This window comes from Petaurus breviceps, unplaced genomic scaffold (genome assembly GCF_028583685.1).
Source record: "Petaurus breviceps papuanus isolate PSGF00001 unplaced genomic scaffold, PetGlider_PUasm1.0 90822, whole genome shotgun sequence".
NCBI classification, from domain to species: Eukaryota; Metazoa; Chordata; class Mammalia; order Diprotodontia; family Petauridae; genus Petaurus; species Petaurus breviceps.
In genome coordinates, this window is record NW_027187351.1 from 3,117,784 (window position 1) to 3,138,317 (window position 20,534).

At 36.4% G+C, this 20,534-nt stretch overlaps 1 protein-coding gene across 1 annotated transcript in view; it reads right to left on the minus strand.

Moving 5' to 3' along the window:
- Nucleotides 1-20,534, minus strand: part of PKHD1 (PKHD1 ciliary IPT domain containing fibrocystin/polyductin) — a 669,991-nt gene that overhangs the window by 61,064 nt on the left and 588,393 nt on the right. The window contains exon 61 of the mRNA XM_069070581.1: nt 8,521-9,529. Coding sequence (XP_068926682.1) covers nt 8,521-9,529 — 1,009 coding nt within the window. The remainder of the gene's footprint in view (nt 1-8,520; nt 9,530-20,534) is intronic.

Below are 20,534 nucleotides of genomic sequence, written 5' to 3' on the forward strand. Positions count from 1 at the left end.
ATCTACCTCTTCTGGAATGATGTCCAACTGGGAGAAAGGGAAGAGGGCAACCAATAATGTTTGATATTGAAGGTATAATTTTCTCCTTATCATCCATCCACATGAACATAATCTATAGATATAGAATCCCCATGACGTTGGGCTAGGTGAAAAAACATGAGGTTGAGGGAGAGTAAGTTTAATCACAATTGAAATGAAACCTGGATCCATCCAAATTTTATGACTTGGATCATGGGTAATTTTGAGGCTACCTTGTTTGTATATGTGTGTATATGTGCACATATATATGCATACACATATATTCATATAAAATATGCATTGCATTAATATCTGACATGTAGTACCTTACAATTTGCAAAGTGCTTTACAGACATTATCTTTTTTGATCCTCACAACACCGTAGGGAAATAAGTGATATTATTATTGTTGTTTAGCCATTTGCAGTCCCATCTGACTCTTTGTGACCCCATTTGGTTTGCCATTTCTTTCTCCATTTCATTTTACAGATGAGGAAACAGAGGCAATCAGAGTTAAGTGACTTTCCCAGGGTCACACAGCTAGTAAGTTTCTGAGGTCAAGTTTGAACTCCCAAAGATGAGTCTTCCTAACTCCAGGCATGGAACTCTATCTACTTCACCACCTAGTTGCCCCGTCACATTACTCCCAATTTATATATGAAGAAAATGAGGCTGAGAGAGTTTTAAGTGACTTTCCCAGTGTCAAACCGCTAGTAAGTCACTGAAGCAGTATGTGAGCATGTCTTCCTGATTCCAAGCCCATTACATATATGTGTGGGTATTCATGTATATGGATATAAAAAGAGATGGGTATATATTCATACATATACATCTATGCATATAAGTATATGTATATACAATGATAAACATATGCCACACCTATCCACATGTACCATATACATGTATATGTATATGTGTTTATAGATATATGTGTGTATCTGAAATCCCATGATTTTATTGATATAGGGAACTCAGTTTGTAAGCTTGCTTCTCCCATGAAGATCTTAACTTAGTTGACTCAAAGGTTAAGTTACTTGTCCATGGTAATATAGCCATTTCATATAACAAAGTAGGAATTTAATTCAGAGGTTTCTGGATTAGAGGTTTGTCCTTTATCCATTACTCCATAGAGCTTTGGTGGGTGTATGTCTCTGTATTTATCTCTGTTTGTCCCTTTTTACACCTACTGTCTGTCTCTGTTTAGCAATTCCTTCCTTCCTTCCTTCCTTCCTTCCTTCCTTCCTTCCTTCCTTCCTTCCTTCCTTCCTTCCTTCCTTCCTTCCTTCCTTCCTTCCTTCCTTCTTTCCTTCGTTCCTATCTCCTTTCTTCCTTTCTCTCTCCCTGTGTCTCTCTCTATCTCTCTGCCTCTATCTTTGTGTTTCTCTTTCTGTCTCTCTCTGTATTTCTGTTTCTCTCTCTGTCTCTGTATCTCTCTCTGTCTCTGTCTCTGTCTCTCTCTCTCACACACACACAGAGCTTATTTTAATTTTGGTTTTCACTATCCTCCTAGGCCATTAGATCAATCATTATCCTCCCCCCTTCAATTACTTAATTTTCTTCCACAGACCCATAAACCTAGGATAAAATATAAACTTCTCAGTTTTACCTTAAGACCCTTCACAATATGGTTCTAACTTTCTTTTTTTTAAGCAATTGGGGTTAAGTAACTTGCCCAAGGTTACACAGCCAGTTTTTCTTTGTGTGGGTGCTAAGTATCTGAGGCCAGAACCAATCCCGGGTCCTCCCAACTCTGGGGCCGGTGCTCTTACTGCGCCTCCTAGCCACCCCCTAACTTATCTTTCTAGACTTCCACGCTATTCCCCTCAGATACTTAATTAGCTGTGTGACCCTAGTTAGTTACTTAACCTTTCTCAGTCTCAGTTTCTTTATCTGTAAAAAAAAGTAATAAAAATACCTATCCCATAAGGCTAGTAGGAGAATCAAATGATATAATGTATGAAAAGCACTTTGCAAATCTTAAAGCACTATATTATGATTATTGTTATATTTTTATTATATAGTCTCTGTTCTCGTCCAGTGGTTCTCACAGTGTGAACAGCAAACCCCAGGGTAGTAAGGGGATGATTTATTGCAAGGGGTGGGGGGCAGGAATGCATATTTGTACCATGTTTATACTTGATTTTTATTGAGATACAATTAAATATATATTATGGATGCAACTACTATCAATTTTGGAGTCTGCAAATATTTTTGATTTTAAAAAACATCCTTGGCACTTGAAAAATTGCAAACCATACTAGCAGTTGCTCCCTGAACTCATATTTTCCCCCTTTCCTCTCTCTTCAGGCCATTTCCTTGCATAGGATAAAAAATCAGCAAGTATGAGTATCTAATTTGTCAACTAGTCAATTAATTCTCTCCCTTCTTCATGAAGTCTTTCCTAAACCCCTCAGTGATTCCTCTCCTTCCTCAAGATTTTCTAGAACAGGGGCGGCTGGGTGGCACAGTGAATAGAGCACTGGCCCTGGAGTCAGGAGGACCTGAGTTCAAATTTGACCTCAGACACTTAACACAAAAACTAGCCATGTGACTTTGGGCAAGTCATTTAACCTCAATTGCCCTCCCCCCAAAAAAAAAGTGAAAACAAAAAGATTTTCTAGAGCATATTGTCTTAATCTCTTCTTAGTTCTTATCACAATCTATCTGTACCACTTTTGTTTGTGTGGATGTCATAAACCTACAAATTATAAGCTCCCTTAGGGCAGGGATTGTAATTTTCCATCTTTCTAACCCCAGTACCTATCACAATGCCTTGAGTTTTATAGTCATTTAAGTAACAAAATTATATTTATCTATTACTGTATGATAGACAGGACACTCAGTTATCTCAATTCTGTAGGTGGGGAAACAGAAATTCATCCCTTTCTCCTTTAGACAGGTAGCTACTTATGTGGCAGATTATTCAAAATGTACAGTCTTGAACAGAAGTATTTAGGATTCCTCTCCTGGTTTTAATTGTATTGAATCCTGGATCCATTAGAGATGTTAGCATAAAAGTAATTACTGCCCATTAAATATTAATTGATTATTTATTAACAGCAACATCAATGAGATGAGAAAAAGGTACAGCCTAACTGAACCTAATGCTTAGTATCAAAAATGAATTTAGTAAAATATCCCAGAAACTAAATATTATTATTTAACTCTGTTTTTATCAACAAAGATATAATGGACCTAATGTTGAGAGACATTTGGTTTATTTATTTCTTTAGTAGTGGTGATGACTTTCATAAAGCTATTCATATTTTCTCACCCAGATAGATAGATATAGATATACATATAGATAAGTGTCTATATCTATCTTTCTACCTAGGTGAGAGAATATGGATAACTTTATGGAAGTTTTATATATATATATATATATATCAAACACACATATATACATATACAGATAGGTAGGTAGATAGATAGATAGATAGATAGATAGATAGATAGATAGATAGATAGATAGATAGATAGATAGATAGATAGATAGAACAACATGATGTTCGGGCTGGAGGTTTATTTTCTTTTATTCAGTTCCAACTAGGAACATAAGGAACTTTGTAAATTAGAGAGGAACCCCTTTTACTCACTCATTCATCCATTTATTCAGCTCAAGTGCCATTTCAATGAATCAATCAACAATTCAAGTCAGTGAACACTTGTTAAGAGCCTACTATGTGTCAAATATGGGACTAGGTCCTGGAGATACTAAGACAAAAGTGGGGCAGTCCCTGGCCTCCTGGAGCCTACATTCTACCTAAGACTATCCTGTCCTCCCTCTCCACCACCATCTTGCCCCAGTTTTTTTCTGCTAATGTTTTGTATTTTCTTCTTTGTTTAATATACTGAAATTACACTCTCTAAATTTGCTAATGACCTCGTAATTACCAAATCTAATGGCTGTCTTAATTTTCCTACTTCTTGACCTGTCTGTAGCATGTGTCACAGGCAACAACCTCCCCTTTCTAGATACTATTCCTTGGTTTTGATGAAGATGCTCTCTCTTGGTTTTCTTCCTACTTACCTGTTACCTTGCTTGCCGTCTCTTGCTGGATTGGAAATTTTTATATATATATAGAAACATAGATAGATAGATATTTCGATAGATGTATAGACATATAATTCTGAGCTTAAACACTCGCAAGAAAGAATTTCCATATTCACAGTAGAACACAAAATGGTCCATATATGAAACTGAATCTCCACTTCAAAGTTGTTCAGTTGTGTCCAACTCTTTGTGACCCCATCAACCATACTATCAATAGAGTCTTCTTGGCAAAGATATCAGAGTGGTTTCCTTTTTCCTACTCCAGTGGATTAAGGCAAATAGAGATTAAGTGATTTGTTCAGGGTTACACAAATAGTAGGTGTCTGAGGTAGGATTTGAACTCAGGTCTTCTGGCTCCAGGCCCAGCACTCTATCCACTGAACCACCTGGCCCCTTCTATGTATGTATAAGAGAAATCAAGCAACATATGAAACAACAAGAAGTTCTTAGTCACTTGTTTAGCATCATAAAAGATGGAGGATATAAAACTGATAGAACATGATTTGAATGAGAGCACCCGTATCAGAGGAGGGGTCTTCAATTCAAGTGCACACACTTCTGTTGGTTGGTTGTTGGCCGTCCTTCATTCTTGAAGACAACCAAAATGACATCCCTTTGTTAGAGTCAAGTTGCAGTCTTCTGTTAGGGGTTTGTGGAATGCATACTATCTATCACTTTTTCAGATCTCCCTTAAGACAGAGAGTGACCGTATTAAAAAAGCCCTACCATTGCTTGGTTTCTGAGAAAGCCATTGACAGATAATTGTTTATAAATTTTGAAATAGAATAGCTATCTCACAGCTTTTCAAACTTTGAAAGGTTTGAACTTAGAATATGTATTTACTTTTAAATGAAGAAAGTTCCTAATTGCCTATAGGATATGTACTTTTGTACATTTGTACAACAGCACTGTTGAAAAATTAGCGTTTAAAGATTATTCTCCATTGAACCTTTACTATGCTTTTCCAGAGCCAATAAAAACATGAAAACAAGCATACTTTGCAATACAAAAGAAATAACTGGAAGGATAACCAGGCTGTTGCAAATCTGTATGTTATAGTCGAAATGAATGTCAGTTTTTTATTTGTGTATGCCATCTCTGGAAAGAATGAAGAAAAATTTTAAGTCCTTAGTAATGGATAAAGTTTTCTTTTTGGGACTACAAGGGTTTGAAAAATATTTTTATGTGGTTTTACTTATTTGCAAAATGAGCCTAAGCCCTTAGGAAATAAGAAAAAAATGTTTGTCTATTTTTAAAACATTGTCCTATATTTTTTTCCCTTTTTATTTCTTTAAAAGATGGAAAAAGGGCAGCTAGGTGGTGAAGTGGTTAGAGCGCCAGGCCTGGAGTCAGGAAGACTCATCTTCCTGAGATCAAATCTAGCCTCAGACACTTAATAGCTCTGTTATCCTGGGCAAATAACTTAATTATGTTTGCCTCAGTTCCTCATCTGTAAAATAAATTGGAGAAGGAAATGGCAAACCATTTCAGTACCTTTGCCAAGAAAACCCCAAATGGGGTTACAAAGAGTCAGACACAACTGATGATGACTGAACAACACCAAAAACCAACAAAAAGAAGGACATTTCTTACAAATTCTTGCTTTGTGATAACATATAAATATGTATGTACATTTGTATAATGATTATAAATATTTTGTAAGAATATATGCATATATATTACATGCATACACATATGTCCACCTACATATGGCACCCTCTTGCATTTGACTTCTTAGATTTTTTTCCCCCTCCCCCACACCCTTCTCTACGCTCAATTACCCCTTCACGATCAGAAAGTTTGCTTTGTTGGAGGCTATTCCTAGTAGTATTCTTTTTGTATTCAAAAAGGTTTTCGGGGAGTCCTGTGATTTTTTAAATTATCTCTCTAAAAAAATCCAGGTCATTTGTTTTTGATGTTAGATATCTTACATTTTTATTTTTTTCTAATCTTTTGATTCTTCAGTGTGTGTATACACACATGTGCATACATGTTTTATGCATATAGATATATGTATATGTGTGCATGTATATACACAGAGATATGCATACACATATATGTAGCTATCTCATGGATCTGTTCTAGTTTCGTGAACTACATTACTTGGGCAAAGTTTACCACTTTATGTTCTAAGTAATTTATTCTCCTTCTACCCAGAGCTTTTTTTTTTAAAACCCCTTGCTTCATTTCTTCTAGGTAGTCATGTAGTCCTTATGGAAAATTCATCTTTTCCCTTGAGTTTTTGCTGGCAGTTTTTACAGAGTTAACTGCTACTTCTTTTGGAAGCTATCTAGCTTTTATATGCATATATATACATATACATATATTATATAATATTATAATGCTATGTCAGGTATACACAGCATATGTATATCACATATACAGATATATACACATTTTTATAGGCACATACGTATACATCACATATACACACATATGTCTACCTATATCTGTGTATGTGAGCATATGTGAAACCCAGAATCGACTTTGATTTATTAATCCCTTCAGCTTTAGTTGCTGAATTGCGGTTTAGTGCCAAGCCAGGTTCCTCCCCGTGTTGTTGTCTTTCCTGCGTGGTCTCACCCTGGGTCCCCTGGGTTCCTGCACTAACATACACTTCCCAGACTTAGGCCCCTCCTTGATCTTTGAGGTTCAGAGTTCAGGTTCTTCAGAGCCTCCTAAGGCATCTCAGGGCCAAATGCTACGAACCTCGGGGACCTTTGTGCCTGAGCTGGTGCAGTCTAAGTGTTTCAGGGTTGCTATGATTGCTACCATTCCTCACAGTGTCTTTTTGGCCACCCTGGAGTTTGTTTGTGTGTTTTTAACTTTCTGGGTCTTTCTTGAGGGTCCTCACCTCTTGTTGCTTATAGATACAGTCTTGCAGGCTATATGTGTTGATTGTAGGAAGCTGACTTGTTTGTCTACACTAGGGATGACTTTGCATATTCCTGGTGGGAATATAAACTAATGCAAACATTTTGAGGTACAATTAAAACAATATTCAGTAAGATATGCAACCCAATTATTTTTTTAAAATTCAAATTTAAAGTTTTGTACTAAACACATCATAAGAAGGAAAAAGGGTCTATTTATACAAAATTATTTATAGCAATTCTATAAAATAATGATGATGACACCACTACTACCTAACTAACATTTATATAGCACTTATTATGTGCCAGCTGCTGTCCTAAGTGCTTTATAATGATTTTCTCATTTGCTCCTCACAATAACCCTGGGAAGTGGGTGATATTATTATCCCCATTTTATAGATGAGAAAACTGAGGCAAAAAAAGGGGATAAGGGATTTGTAAGGAAGTATCTCAGGCCATATTTGGACTCAGATCTTCTTGAATCTAGGCTCAGCACTCTATCCACTGCCCCACCTTTTTAAAAATAAGAAATAATCTATATGACAAACAATCAGAGAAGCTTTTGAATGAATCATATTATGTTCACGTAATGGATTATTATGGCTCTATGAAAAATGATAAGAACAGTGAAAGAAACAATCACAAAATCTGTATAAAGGGAAGGGAAATCAGCAGAACAAAAATAGTATACACACAACTGCTGCTTTTTTTTTTAAGAAAGAGGGAAAAGGGCAAAAGTAGCATAAAATCAGGAAAATCTGGACAGGAACATAAAATAAAAATGTTCTTCTGTTTGGTATTCATTCAGATGGTTCTATCTTGTTAAATGCTAAAGATTTTGTGTAAGGTTTTGCTGCTTTGATTCTTTATTTGATTTTGTTGTTGTTTCTTGTAATTTGACTTTTAAAAATAACTACATAATTAGGTGTGGAGTACTGAGACTGGTGATTGGGTAGAACCAGACCAATGATTTCACTGGCATTTGGGAGCTTCTTTTGTGGAAACTCTCTCTACTAATATAGACCAATGCCTCTTTGGTTACTTATAGATCTGAATTTGCCCAGGGCACTGAGAAGTTATGATATGGCCATCATCACATGTCTAATATTTATTAGATGTGTGACTTCAACTGAAGTATTCCTGACTCCATGCTGGCTCTCTATCCAGCATGCCACACTGTCTTTCTTGAGTTTTCCTTTTAAAATTTAATTTAAAATTTCTGATATAAAATTTTATTTAAAAATTAAATCAAAGTTTTCTTTCATTTTGAATTTTTAAAAATAGGGAATCCTGAAATGGATTTTTTTTCAAATTTTCCTTGAGAACTATCATTAACCTGAGGACAATTACGCATTGATAGAGTATATACCTACAAAAATTAAAAAATCATGAATGAGCACTTGGGTAATTATCTAAATTTTTACTTAAGGGTAATATTTTAGTTGTGTGATGCAGGGCAATTAGTTTAACTTTTCTGTACCTCAGTTTCCCCATCTCTGATATGGTTCAAATAAGGCCTGATTAAAATTTGCTACCAAAATTCATGATAGCAGCTTTTACTCCAGCATATACTTACCCAGAAGTATGTACTCCAGCTGACTGACTAATCACCAGGGCCTCAACTGGCATATCTAGGGCTTCCTGCAGTTCCCCAATCTGTTGAGCAGTGATGATCCAGTAAGCCAAATGCTGCAATTCATTGGAGGATAATGAGGGAGCCACTTTGGCACTGCCTATAGAAGACAGATCACCAATTTCAGTGACCACCACTTTTGAATTGGTTTCTGAATAAGTTGGTAGTGGGAGCCATGTTTCTGTCTTCTTTATGAGTCTTCTATGCTGACCCATTCTGTGACAAGTACAAAGGGTCCCAGTGGGGCAGTGGTGTTTCCTTTTAGTCACACCATCAGCAATGGTCTTTAAGGTCCTTTCACCACCTGGCATTATGTGAACAATTCTGATATAGTCTTGGTCAATCCTTAAGAAATGAGCCAACCTTTGCTGAATAACTGGTTCCCAGCTTTCCAGTGTGATTGATAATGTCACTGTGAAGGCTATGTGGATAGAAACTGTGGAATGTACCTCAACAGGCTCATCCCCTTGCAGGACGATATATAAGAGATTATCCATGAAACTGAAATGGTTGGTACCAATAGCCCCACTCTCTTGCCAAATGTCTGATAGAACTGGAGTTGGTGGAATAAAATGTCCACGGAAGAAAACCCGAGGGCTCTGAAGCTCAGGGTAGAACACAGCCAGAAATGTGGCAGACCTTTCATTCCCAACGAGAGAAAAACGCATAGTTTGGGGAGCCCAATTCATAAAGCAAATTTTGGTGAGTGAGTTGGTTGGTAAAATAGAATAGAAAGCTGGCATAGATAAAGAGGCAGAGCAGGATGGGTGTGCAGATACACTACTGAAGGTTCCCACAACGCCACTAGTCACTGAAATCACTGGAGATGGATTTTTCCTCCCTGGAGCCATGGTGATACTGTCAAGGATCAGAAGTACATAGTCCATTTGTTTGCAGACATAGCCTTGCATCGATGGTCTATAGGTGCATTTTTGGTCTTCTTTAAATATACCTATAATAGAACAAATATAACAAACAAGTGAGATTAATATCTACAATTTTCTATTATAACACTAAGTCTATCACATCTATAGACAGCATGTTTCATCATCAGTCCTCTGAAAACAGTCATTATTTCTCTTTATATTGTTGCTATTTTAGAATTTGTTGTACTGGTTATGCTTACTTCACTCTAAATCACTTCAGGAAAGTCTTCACAGGATTGTCTGAAACTATCTTTTATACCATTTCTTTTTTTTGTTGTTGTTGTTGGAGGGTAATTGGGGTTAAATGACTTGCCCAAGGTCACACGGTTAGTTGTGTTAAGGATCTGAGGCCGTATTTGAACTCAGGTCCTCCTGACTCCAGGGCCATTGCTCTATTCACTGCACCACCTAGCCTCCCCTTTTATATAATTTCTTATGGCACAAAAGCATTCCATTACATACCGATACCATAATTGATTCAGCTATTCTACAATTAATGTGCATCCCCTTAGTTTACACTTCTTGACGAACACACACGCGGGGCGGGGGAGAGAGAGAGAGAGAGAGAGAGAGAGAGAGAGAGAGAGAGAGAGAGATGCTATAAATACTTGGTTTGAACCAAATGAATCCTTTTCATTTTTTGTTGATCTCTTTAGGATATAAGCATAGTACCAATAACTCTAAGGTCAAAGGATATAAATTATTTAAATTCCAAATCTAGGTAGATGATAAAAATAGTGAAAAATACATGTATTTATATCCTCACCATACTTTCATAAAAAAGGGGGAGCATTTATATATTCCACAAAGTGATTCCCCAAATATGGGAATTCCTTCCAACATCAAAGTTTGTACCTTATCTATGACTTAGTAAATAAGTACTATGAAGTTGCTTGAGCCAAATAGATGAGAAGACCTTGCCCAGGGTTAAACTGCTTGTAAATAGGATTTAAACACAGAGGTAGTATGTGATTACAGGTTTTCCTAACTCTCGAGTCCAGAATATTGCCCAATATGCCACATTCGCTCTGTGAAGGCGGATGAAGCAGCAGCAGCAGTAAGGGCAAAAGCAAGAACAGTTGCAATACCAGTAGTAATTTCCACTTTCATAGTCTTTTGTGTTGGGTTTTTTTGTTTTGTTTTGGAGGGGGGAGGGCAAAGCAATTGAAGTTAAGTGACTTGCCCAAGTTACACTAGGCAAGTGTTAAGTATCTGGGGCTGGTGCTCTATTCATTGCACCACCTAGCCACTCCCAGCCTTTTGAGTTTGCAGAGTACCTTACATCCAGCAAGTTAATTCATTTTATCTCCATAGAGATACTATCAGGCAGGCACTAAAGATATGATTCTCTCCATTTTACAAACTGATATAATTCTTCCCATTTTAGAGGTGCAGGATTCAAATTTACTTGACATGAATGAAATCTCAAATTTATCTAATTCGGAGTTTTTAATGCTTCCTTACATTATTGTGTTAAAATCTATGTCAGGGGTGGGTAACCTGTGAGGCCACATGTGGCCTTCTAGGTCCTTAGGTACAGCCTTTTGACTGAGTCCAAGTTTCACAGAACAAATCCTTTTATTCAGGAGATTTGTTCTGTGAAGTTTGGATTCAAAGGGCTGTACTTGAGGGCCTAAAGGGCCACATGTGGCCTCCAGGCCACAAGTTCCCCCTCCCTGAATTCTAAGTCTTTTTGTAATTCAGTAAATTTTTCATAATGAATTTGAATTTTATAGAATTTGGAATATATATTTAATAATGTTACTAGTCTTTGATACTTCATATTAGTTGCAAAAAGTCAGAACTCCTAGCAGCAAATATGTTCCATAAAGAAACTTGCTGGGGCAGCCAGGTAGCACAGCGAGTAAGAGCACCGGCTCCAGTGTTGAGATAGACCTGGAGATCGAATCCCGGGCTCAGACACTTAGCAACCACCCAGAAACACCTGGCCATGTAACCTTGAGCAAGTTACTTAACCCCAATTGCTTAGGGGTGGCCAGGTGGCTCAGCGAGTAAGAGCACTGGCTCCAGTGTTGGGACGACCTGGAGATTGAATCCCGGGCTCAGACACTCAGCACCACACCCAGAAATAACTGGCCATGTAACCTTGAGCAAGTTACTTAACCCTGATTGCTTAAAAAAAAAAAAAAAAAGAAAAAAGAAACTTGCTAAGAGAGGCTTTTTTTTTTTTAAACATACTTACTCATTGAGGGCTGCTCCAACATGAAACCAGTTTGGTGAGGATAAAAACAAACAAACAAATGATAAGGGAAAAAAGATAACCTAGAAATACTTCTATTCCTCAATGATTATGCGATTTCATCAATGTGGGTACTCTCTCTAACAATGCAGTTTACAATTCATCCATGACCTCTCTATAAAATTTTTGTCAATGTCCTTCTATATACTCACTTTAAAGGAGCCAGCCAAAGTCCTTAAGGAGTTACCCTCAATCTCACTATTACATACATAACAGTGGAGCACTTGGGTAATTTTCCTCATTATGGGACCTCTGAAAATCCAGTTTCTTTTATGGACATATACCTATATGCTAACATCCTTTATACCACATCTCCTTTACATTTTTTTATTGGTCATGTGTTTCACTTTGTTGACACCTACATTGTGCAACTTGCCATTATATTTTGGGAGAACCTCAACTCGAATTCTTTGGAAGCTATGATATTCTCTGTCTTGCAGACATAAATCATCATTGAAGAACTATTTTTTAATGAGTCTTTTATTCAGGTAAACACTTGGTAAACTTTGCATTTTTGCCAAGGAAATCCAGCCCATGACCCTTCTCCTCCTCTTTAATTCTAGGTATAGTTCATTGTCCATTGGCATTATCAGTACAAGATTTATGTGTTAATGGGATATTTTATGGATTATACAATTGAATGGCCCAGGTCTAGACAATAAACAGTTTTCTTCTCATTTAAGAAAGGTTCTGCAATGTTGCAGGTCTTAATGTAATTAGCATAGTTTCAGCTGCAAACTGGAACATTTGGAGGACTCTATCATCTACAAAGAATCCATCTTCCATTTGGATTTTGGACTGAATATATTCCATAATAGTGGCAAAAACCTGGGGTAAGCATAGGTCTTCATTTTTTATGCTTGATGTAAGGGATTAGAGAGTTATTAAACAAAATTATCTCTTATTACATATTCAAGGAATCTAGTATGATTTTTTTACATATATATGGAAGACATCTTGACAGATAAATGACTTTAAGATGGAATTTTGTTCTGATTAATCATATGCTTGTTTATGGTAAACAAAATATAAACAAGATGTGATCTTGTATATATTACACCATTCGGTGTTATTGCAAAGGTATGGTATGTTAAAGAATGCTGTTTGCAGAAGGCTGCCTCTTGTTGCATAACTTCATGAAGGTTACCTTGTAGATTGCATGTAAATTATTCTCATAACAATTTTATAGAGACAGGAAAGTATGAACATTATTTGAGAGCAACGTTACAAATTATGAGTTCAGATGACTTAAATCTAGTCTTCCACAAGGAAAAATGATTATTAAGCACTTCTCTTCAGCATGGATCACTTTCAAATATTGCACTTGTATCTTCGAAATCAAGTCATTCATTTTATTGTGGACTACTGATTAAGCATCTTTTTTTCTTGATATGGCTCAATCACCATAACTAGGAGTCAGAAGAGTTATTTTCTCTGTCTCTAACAAGCTGAGTAATATTAGACAAACAATGCACTTTTCAAAGAATCCATTTTCTTATTTCAAAAATAATGCAATTCCTCTGTAAGACCAGAGATTGTCCTGTAATTTTAATTCAATAGTATGCATAACATAGCCCCATGTACACAATGGTACTCAATGAGTAAGCATTGATGGATCTAAGTTTGCTTTCGGCTCCAAAATTCTATATTATTATATAAAATATAAATATATGTAAACATATATATAAAATATAAATATTAAATACATAAAATCCTAATATTATCTAATATTCCTTCCAGTTTAACCCCAAGTATCTAGGTATCTTTATTATACAACTCATTTAAACATGAATTTCATTCCAAAAAATATAGGTCTTTCTGATTTAGCATATTATAATTTATTCTTTTATTTAACTCACATTTATGAAGCAACTGTTACATGTAAGATCAGTCAGTCAATACACATTTATTAAACACTTATTCTGTGCAAAGTACCATATTAAATGCTGAAAGCTGAAAGACAGTTCCTGACTTCAAGGAGCTCACATTCTACCAGGAATATACCATGTGAAGAAATATGAGCAAACAAACAGTAGAGATATTCTGGTGATATGACAAGAAAGAAAATTAGGAGATTGGATTTAATGACCATTTGGCTGTCATGTAGTTCTAAAAGCATGGAGTGACTAAGTATTAGCTTGTGAATTGATTTAGATGATCTGTCCCCAGTATGTAAGATGTTTAGCTGGCTTATGTTAATCCAGTCTAGCTGCCAACATTATTATTGAATTTATTCTTATTCCCACACATATATTTGCTCTAACTCTTCTGCCAGAGTCAAGTACATGTTTACTTTTCTCACAAAACTTCATACTGCAATAAAACTTAGCATTTCTTATTTCTGTCATCTTTTTCTGTCACTAATGGCAAATCCATTGCTGAACAAGTGGGATTTGAACAGTTAAAAGTTATAGAGTGGTAGAGAAAGCTAATTTCTAACCATCTATCAATGGTTACATCTATAGTGGGCATGTCTATAAATGGGCATTTCCCACAGTGCTTACGTCTAATGGATCCTTACTCAAGGGAGGAAATTATCTAGGCTATTATTTCCCAGAAGATTGTAAATGAACCCACCACATGGTGATGGCATTCAAATAAGATTCTGATTGGATGAGGAATATGCATACTATAATAGACTTAACAAAAAAGTGAAGACAGTCTTGTGAAGATGGCAATATAGATGCAGAGATGGTAATAGGAGAACTGCAAAGTAAGACACTTGTCTATGACACCCTGAAAATCATCTCTGTGATAAGAGATGAAGTCAAATGTCAACACTTTCTGGCTGTAGTACTGAGAAAAATCAGCACTCACTACCGTAGATCTTCTCATTGGTATTGAAAGGGGAATGATTAAGCAAGAATACTTTGGATTATAATCTTCAAATCCCATGCCCTGAGTGATCTGAGAATGTTCCTGTCCCATTATTTTTGGGGGACAAACAGATCATTAGGAACTTTATTCTACAAGGTGATATCCATTTGTTATAGGTACCAGGAATATTTACTACCCTACGCGATTTGTTGTTATTTACCATTTGATTCTGTTTCATTAAACAACCTTTGCTCTGAATTTGTGTTTTACCTGTCTTTTTTTTTTTGACAAGGATACAGTAGTGAGGGCTCAAAACTTTGGAATGGAAGAGTTGCCTACTTAAGCAGTACTGTAAATATCTTACCTGATGTAACTGAGAATAAGGCAACAAGATGAACAAAAAGTGAATCCTTCAAAACACGAGTTTTAGGAACAAGGGCAATCAAGCCACAGAATGTTTTGTAACCAGTATTTTATATTATACATACATATATATGTATCTTCCGTGAAAGAAGCATGTGTAAATGTTATTGGCTATTCATTAGGAAGATGGAAGGATTCTATATGCCTTTGAGTCAAAACATTTATTTTAAATAATATATATAACTGTATATGCAAATTTGGTGACAACCAGTTAGTTTTCCCTACTTTGTCTTTTTTAATATTTCATGTCATCACAGAAATATGACAGTAAAGCCATCACCAACTTATATTTTCAAAGCTACCCTAAACTCCAGGGGGCTACATAGTCTGGACATTAGCATTGGACAATAAATGATAGGTCAAGTTTATGTAAATAAGTCAGATACTAATCAGTTTGTGAATCAGTCTTTCTCTTAAAAAAAATGATCAATATCTTAAAGAGAGGTTTGCCAGTGCTAAACCAAATACTAACACCTCTTTATTTCATATATTCCCTTTTTCTCTTAGAGTTAATTGGAAAGAAGAAGAAAAAAGGAACCTATGTGAGCAATGTATTTAGCTTCAAATCAAATGCACAGAAGTTCCTCTTTACTTTGGCTGGATACAGGTGACATATACTGAGAGAAGAACAATATATACAACCTAACTAGCATAATTCAATCTCTCTGGTACCATCTCTACCAGAGAGTGCACTGACATTATACTATCGACTAGCTTTTCAGCTCTTCACTCATCTTTCAGAGTTTCTTCCCGCTTTTGCTCTTTCCTCTGTTTTGGGAGAGGTTGAGTCCAGAATAGTTGTAGCTGGTTCTCTTCCTCTTGTTTATGTCCTTTCTTTTCCTACTTCCCCAAATGGCCTTATCTGCCAGTCACAATTTCTGTGGTCTGCAATTCTGATCACTTTTAAATGAAACCCATGCTGGCCTTGGTAATCATAATGTCATTTACAATTTACCACCAAACACGTTTATTCAGTTAGTAGCACACTGGAGAAAGAAGAACTCCATATGAACTCACCGCTGAAGGCCTAATCTGATTATTTCCTCATGAAAATCCAGGCAGGGGTGCTTGTAAGAGGGGCCAAGAGAAGAAGGGGGAAAAAAAAAGGCTAGGTCTGGCCACAGCTGACTCTCATAATCAATGTGAATAGATAAGTGACACAGTCTGTGAGGGGGCAGCAGCCCAGTTGCCCTCAGGGCCTGCCTCTCAAAAAAGGCCAGAGTGGACAGGACTTAATAAATACTGAGTGACCACTGAATATTGACTTGACATATATTATTTGCATTCAAGATGGACAATAACAGTGATAAAGTCCAGAAACTCTTTTCTAAGTGGGGGAAATTAGATTAAACAGGTTGTATTTGTGTTTGTGAGTCTGTGTGCATGGGTACTGCCTTTGTGTATATTTCTAACCTCACAGGCCCCAGAAATACCTTACCCTGTGTTCTCCTTTGCCAAGACTTGAAACCTTAGAAACAGCCACTGAAAATAGGTGTGTGCATGTGTGTCTATTGCCGTGTGCGTGTGTGTGCGCACGCACGTGTGTGTGTGTGTGTGTGTGTGTGTGTGTGTGTAGTGTGTGTGTGTGTTTTAAAATACTCAGGTTGCTTCCAGGGTTCTGACAAATATTAACTTTGTGTCAATATTTGTCCTTCCTGTCGTGAAATGAGGATTTTCCACCTCATTTCACGTTTGAAAAGAAAATACGCCAAAGGGGTCGTCTTTACTCAAAAAAAAAAAAATAAAAAAAAAACAACAACTCATATCCTTTATTTAGAAAAATGGATCAGAAGGGAAGAAAAAAAGTATTTCTTAAAATAAATGTTTTGACTCAAAGGCACATAGAATCCTTCCATCTTCCCCTTTTCCACAAAAGAAAAAAAAAAGGTATATGTTTAAAATTGAATGAAATACATCAACATTAATGATTTTTTTCCTTCAGGTTAACACTTCCATTTCCCTCAGTAATTTTTTTCACCATTTTGTGATGGATTCTACAATTCATGGTAGAATAAAATATAGGAGATTTTTGACAAAAACAAAATACATGACTATTCTTCTATTTTCAAAAAGAGAGAAGAAATCTTTTCCAATTTCTTCTGTCAAACCAGATTTACACTTCATTATTTCTAATTTACCAAAAATTAATGACCACAAGATAAAATAAAGTGAGGAAGAGTTGAATTTAACCTTATTCAGATGTGTTGTCCTGTTGCCTCAGGCTATGAGGAATAAAAATTCAAGGTCTCCAAGCAGTCATCCTAAAACTGCAAAAACAACAACTGAAACCTCAAAGTAAAAGTTAAAGGAAAGCAAACTCTTGTGCTATTGGAAGCATGAGAGGGTGAATATCATCATCATTATTATAAAATATTGACTATTGTCCATCTTTAATTACTATTTTAAGATTTAAATATGATAGTACATCAGAGAGCTTCCCTAGTAAAAGTGAGGTGGTTTCATAGTGGAATGTTGCTAAATGTAAATTAAATGTGACTCAAAATTGTTATTTAAAACAGCTTTCTAATTTGGAGACTACTGGTGGTGGCCTCTTAAAGTTTGCTGAGTTGGGGCGGCTAGTTGGCACAGTGAATAGAGCACCGGCCCTGGAGTCAGGAGGACCTGAGTTCAAATTCAGCCTCAGACAGTTTACATACTTACTAGCCATTTGACCTTGGGCAAGTCACTTAACCCCAACTGCCCTGCAAAACAAAACAAAACAAAACAAAACAAAACAAAAAAACCAAACCAAAAAAAAAAAGTTTGCTGAGTGCTAATAATGCACCGATACTTCTTTAAAACATAACAAATGGAACTTTCATTTAGAAACCAACAAAGATATACTTTGAAAAGTGGAAAGAGCAGTGGACCTGAGCACAAACCTTGACTCTCTCATACTTACTACTTGTGTAACTTTTTGTTTGTTTGTTTTGCTTTTGGGGGGGCAATTGGGGTTAAGTGACTTGCCCAAGGTCACACGGCTAGTTTTTGTGTGTGTGTGTGTGTTAATTGTCTGAGGCCAGATTTGAACTCAGGTCCTTCTGATTCCAGGGCCGGTGCTCTATTCGCTGCACCACCTAGCCACCCTACTTGTGTAACTCTCTAAGCAATCAGTCAATCAGCAAACATTTATGAAGGTGCTAGGGACAAGTAGCACCTTCTCTAGGTTCCTCCGTTTTCCTCATCTACAAAAGGAGGACATTGGACTAAAACACCGCAGTGGTCCCTTCCAGGTATAAATCAAGGCTCTTATGTATATATATATATATATATATATATATATATATATATATATATATATCAGTTATCAGAAAGTGTGTCCTTTGGAATTTCCAATTTTTGAAGTGAAATCAGAATGAATGAATGAAACATGTATTAAGCACTTATTATGGGCAAAGCACTGTGCTAAGCACTAAGTGTACCAAAAGAATAGAAATACAGTCCCTTAGATCACATTCTACAAGGGGAGACAACACACATAGAAGGTTTCAGCTCTAAGTCGGATGGAAACGTCCCTTGATCCTTAGGGCACAGCAGAAAAGAAAGTGGTTTGGTGGTGGTAGTACTGTTTTTCAGTCACATCTGACTCTTCATGACCCCATTTGGGGTTTTCTTGGCAAAGGTACTAGAATGGTTTGCCATTTCCTTCTCCAGCTTATTTTACAGATGAGGAAACTGAGGCAAACAGAGTGAAGTGATTTGCCCAGGGTCATGTAGCTAGTAGGTGTCTGAGGCGAGATATGAACTCACGAAGATGCCTTCCTGATACTAGGTCCAGCACTCTATCTACTGAGCCACTGAAGGTGGTGATATCTCTTTTTTAATGTTATCTATACTGATAAAATTGAATCCCTTTTTGATGTGAGCCATTTGATAATACTGAGGACATTGGTGACAAAATTATCTTGTACAAGAATAGATAATGAATGAGGAAGCAAAACAGTCTGTTTTGCATTCTGGTTCTGCACTTTCTGTGGGAGATCTTGGGTAAGTCACTTAACTTATGTAGGTCCCAGTTTCTTTATTTGTATACTAGAAGAGATTAAATTATAGTATTAGTGTCTCTATTAACTTTAAATGGTATGATGTTATGTTCTGGGGACTTAAAGCTGTAGAATTTTTAGATTGATGTCTGCAAATTAGTAGATGGTGTAACGTACTGATAAAGCATGACATTGCAGCATTCTATTCCAAGTATTTTGACAAAATGAGGAGGGGATCAGTGTTCTAGGAATAATGAGCTTGGAGTCAGGAGCTCTCCAAAAAGTGGAAACTTTTCTGGGTTTTGTGGATCAATCAGTGGTGAAGAAGAGATGATAGCATCAGGAAATCAATCAATCAGCAAGTATTTATTAAGTACCAGGATATAATGTGCCAGGAGCTCTGCTAAACTTTGGAGAAACAAAGGCAAAAGGGAAATAGTTCAAGTAGATTACATTCTGATGGGGAAATTGCTGCACAAACCAAAAAATGTTGACTAAGAAACATCAGTTGCTAGGTTGGTCCTACAATTGATCATAAAGATGTGTTAGAAAATGTTTATCAACTAGCTGGGGAGAAGGTGTATGAGAATGTATGCAGAACACACTCTTCAGTTTCATCTGCTTTATTAATATTTTTACCATCACTTCCTTACATCTAAACAACCAACAAAACAAGAAATCAAGCTTTGATTTATAGACTTTGTTGATTTCTGAAGTGGATAGAGTACTGGCAAGGAGTCACAAAGACACATCTTTCTGAACTCAAATCTGGTCTCAGACACTTACTAGCTGTATGACCCTGGGCAAGTCACTTAACCCTGTTTGCTGCTGTTTCCTCATCTGTAAAATGAGCTGAAGAAGGAAATTGCAAGAAATCCTTGGCAAGAGAACCCCAAATGGGGTCACAAAGAGTAGGACATGACTGAAACAACTGAATAACAATAACAAATGATCATGCTGAAAATCTAACAATTCTTGGGAGGTAGTTTGAGCTGTCCCTAGCATATCTCTGACTGACTCCCAATACAAATGGTACACTACTAAGATAATACATTAGCCAGCATGACACAGAGTTGTTAGGGGCAATGGAAGTTAATTCAAGATCATTTGGAATTCTTACTGTCGCATAGAGATCTCTAGTGTATCATTAGATGTAGATTTAAATGAAAATTCCCCCACTTCTTTATGTTATATAAAAATGAATGTTATATTAGAAACCAGGTCAGACCATATCAGTTAATTATAGTGAGCTGCTAAAGTTTCAACATTAAAGGAGCTTAGACCATAAAGGCCTGAAGTTCAGAGATTGTTATTACCCCCTCCATTTTTTTCTCTCTGTGTCCCTAGCACCTAGCCCCGAATTTTTCTCATGATAGATACTTACTAAATTGTGTATTGTTTTTCCCCACATGAAAGTAAACTTGAAGGCAGAAACTGTTTAATGTCTTCCTACCTTCACCTAACATATTTTTACCTTTCGACTCTTGAATTGGAATACATTAGATTATATTGAAAATTTTCTACTCAAAGACTCAAACTCTGATTAGC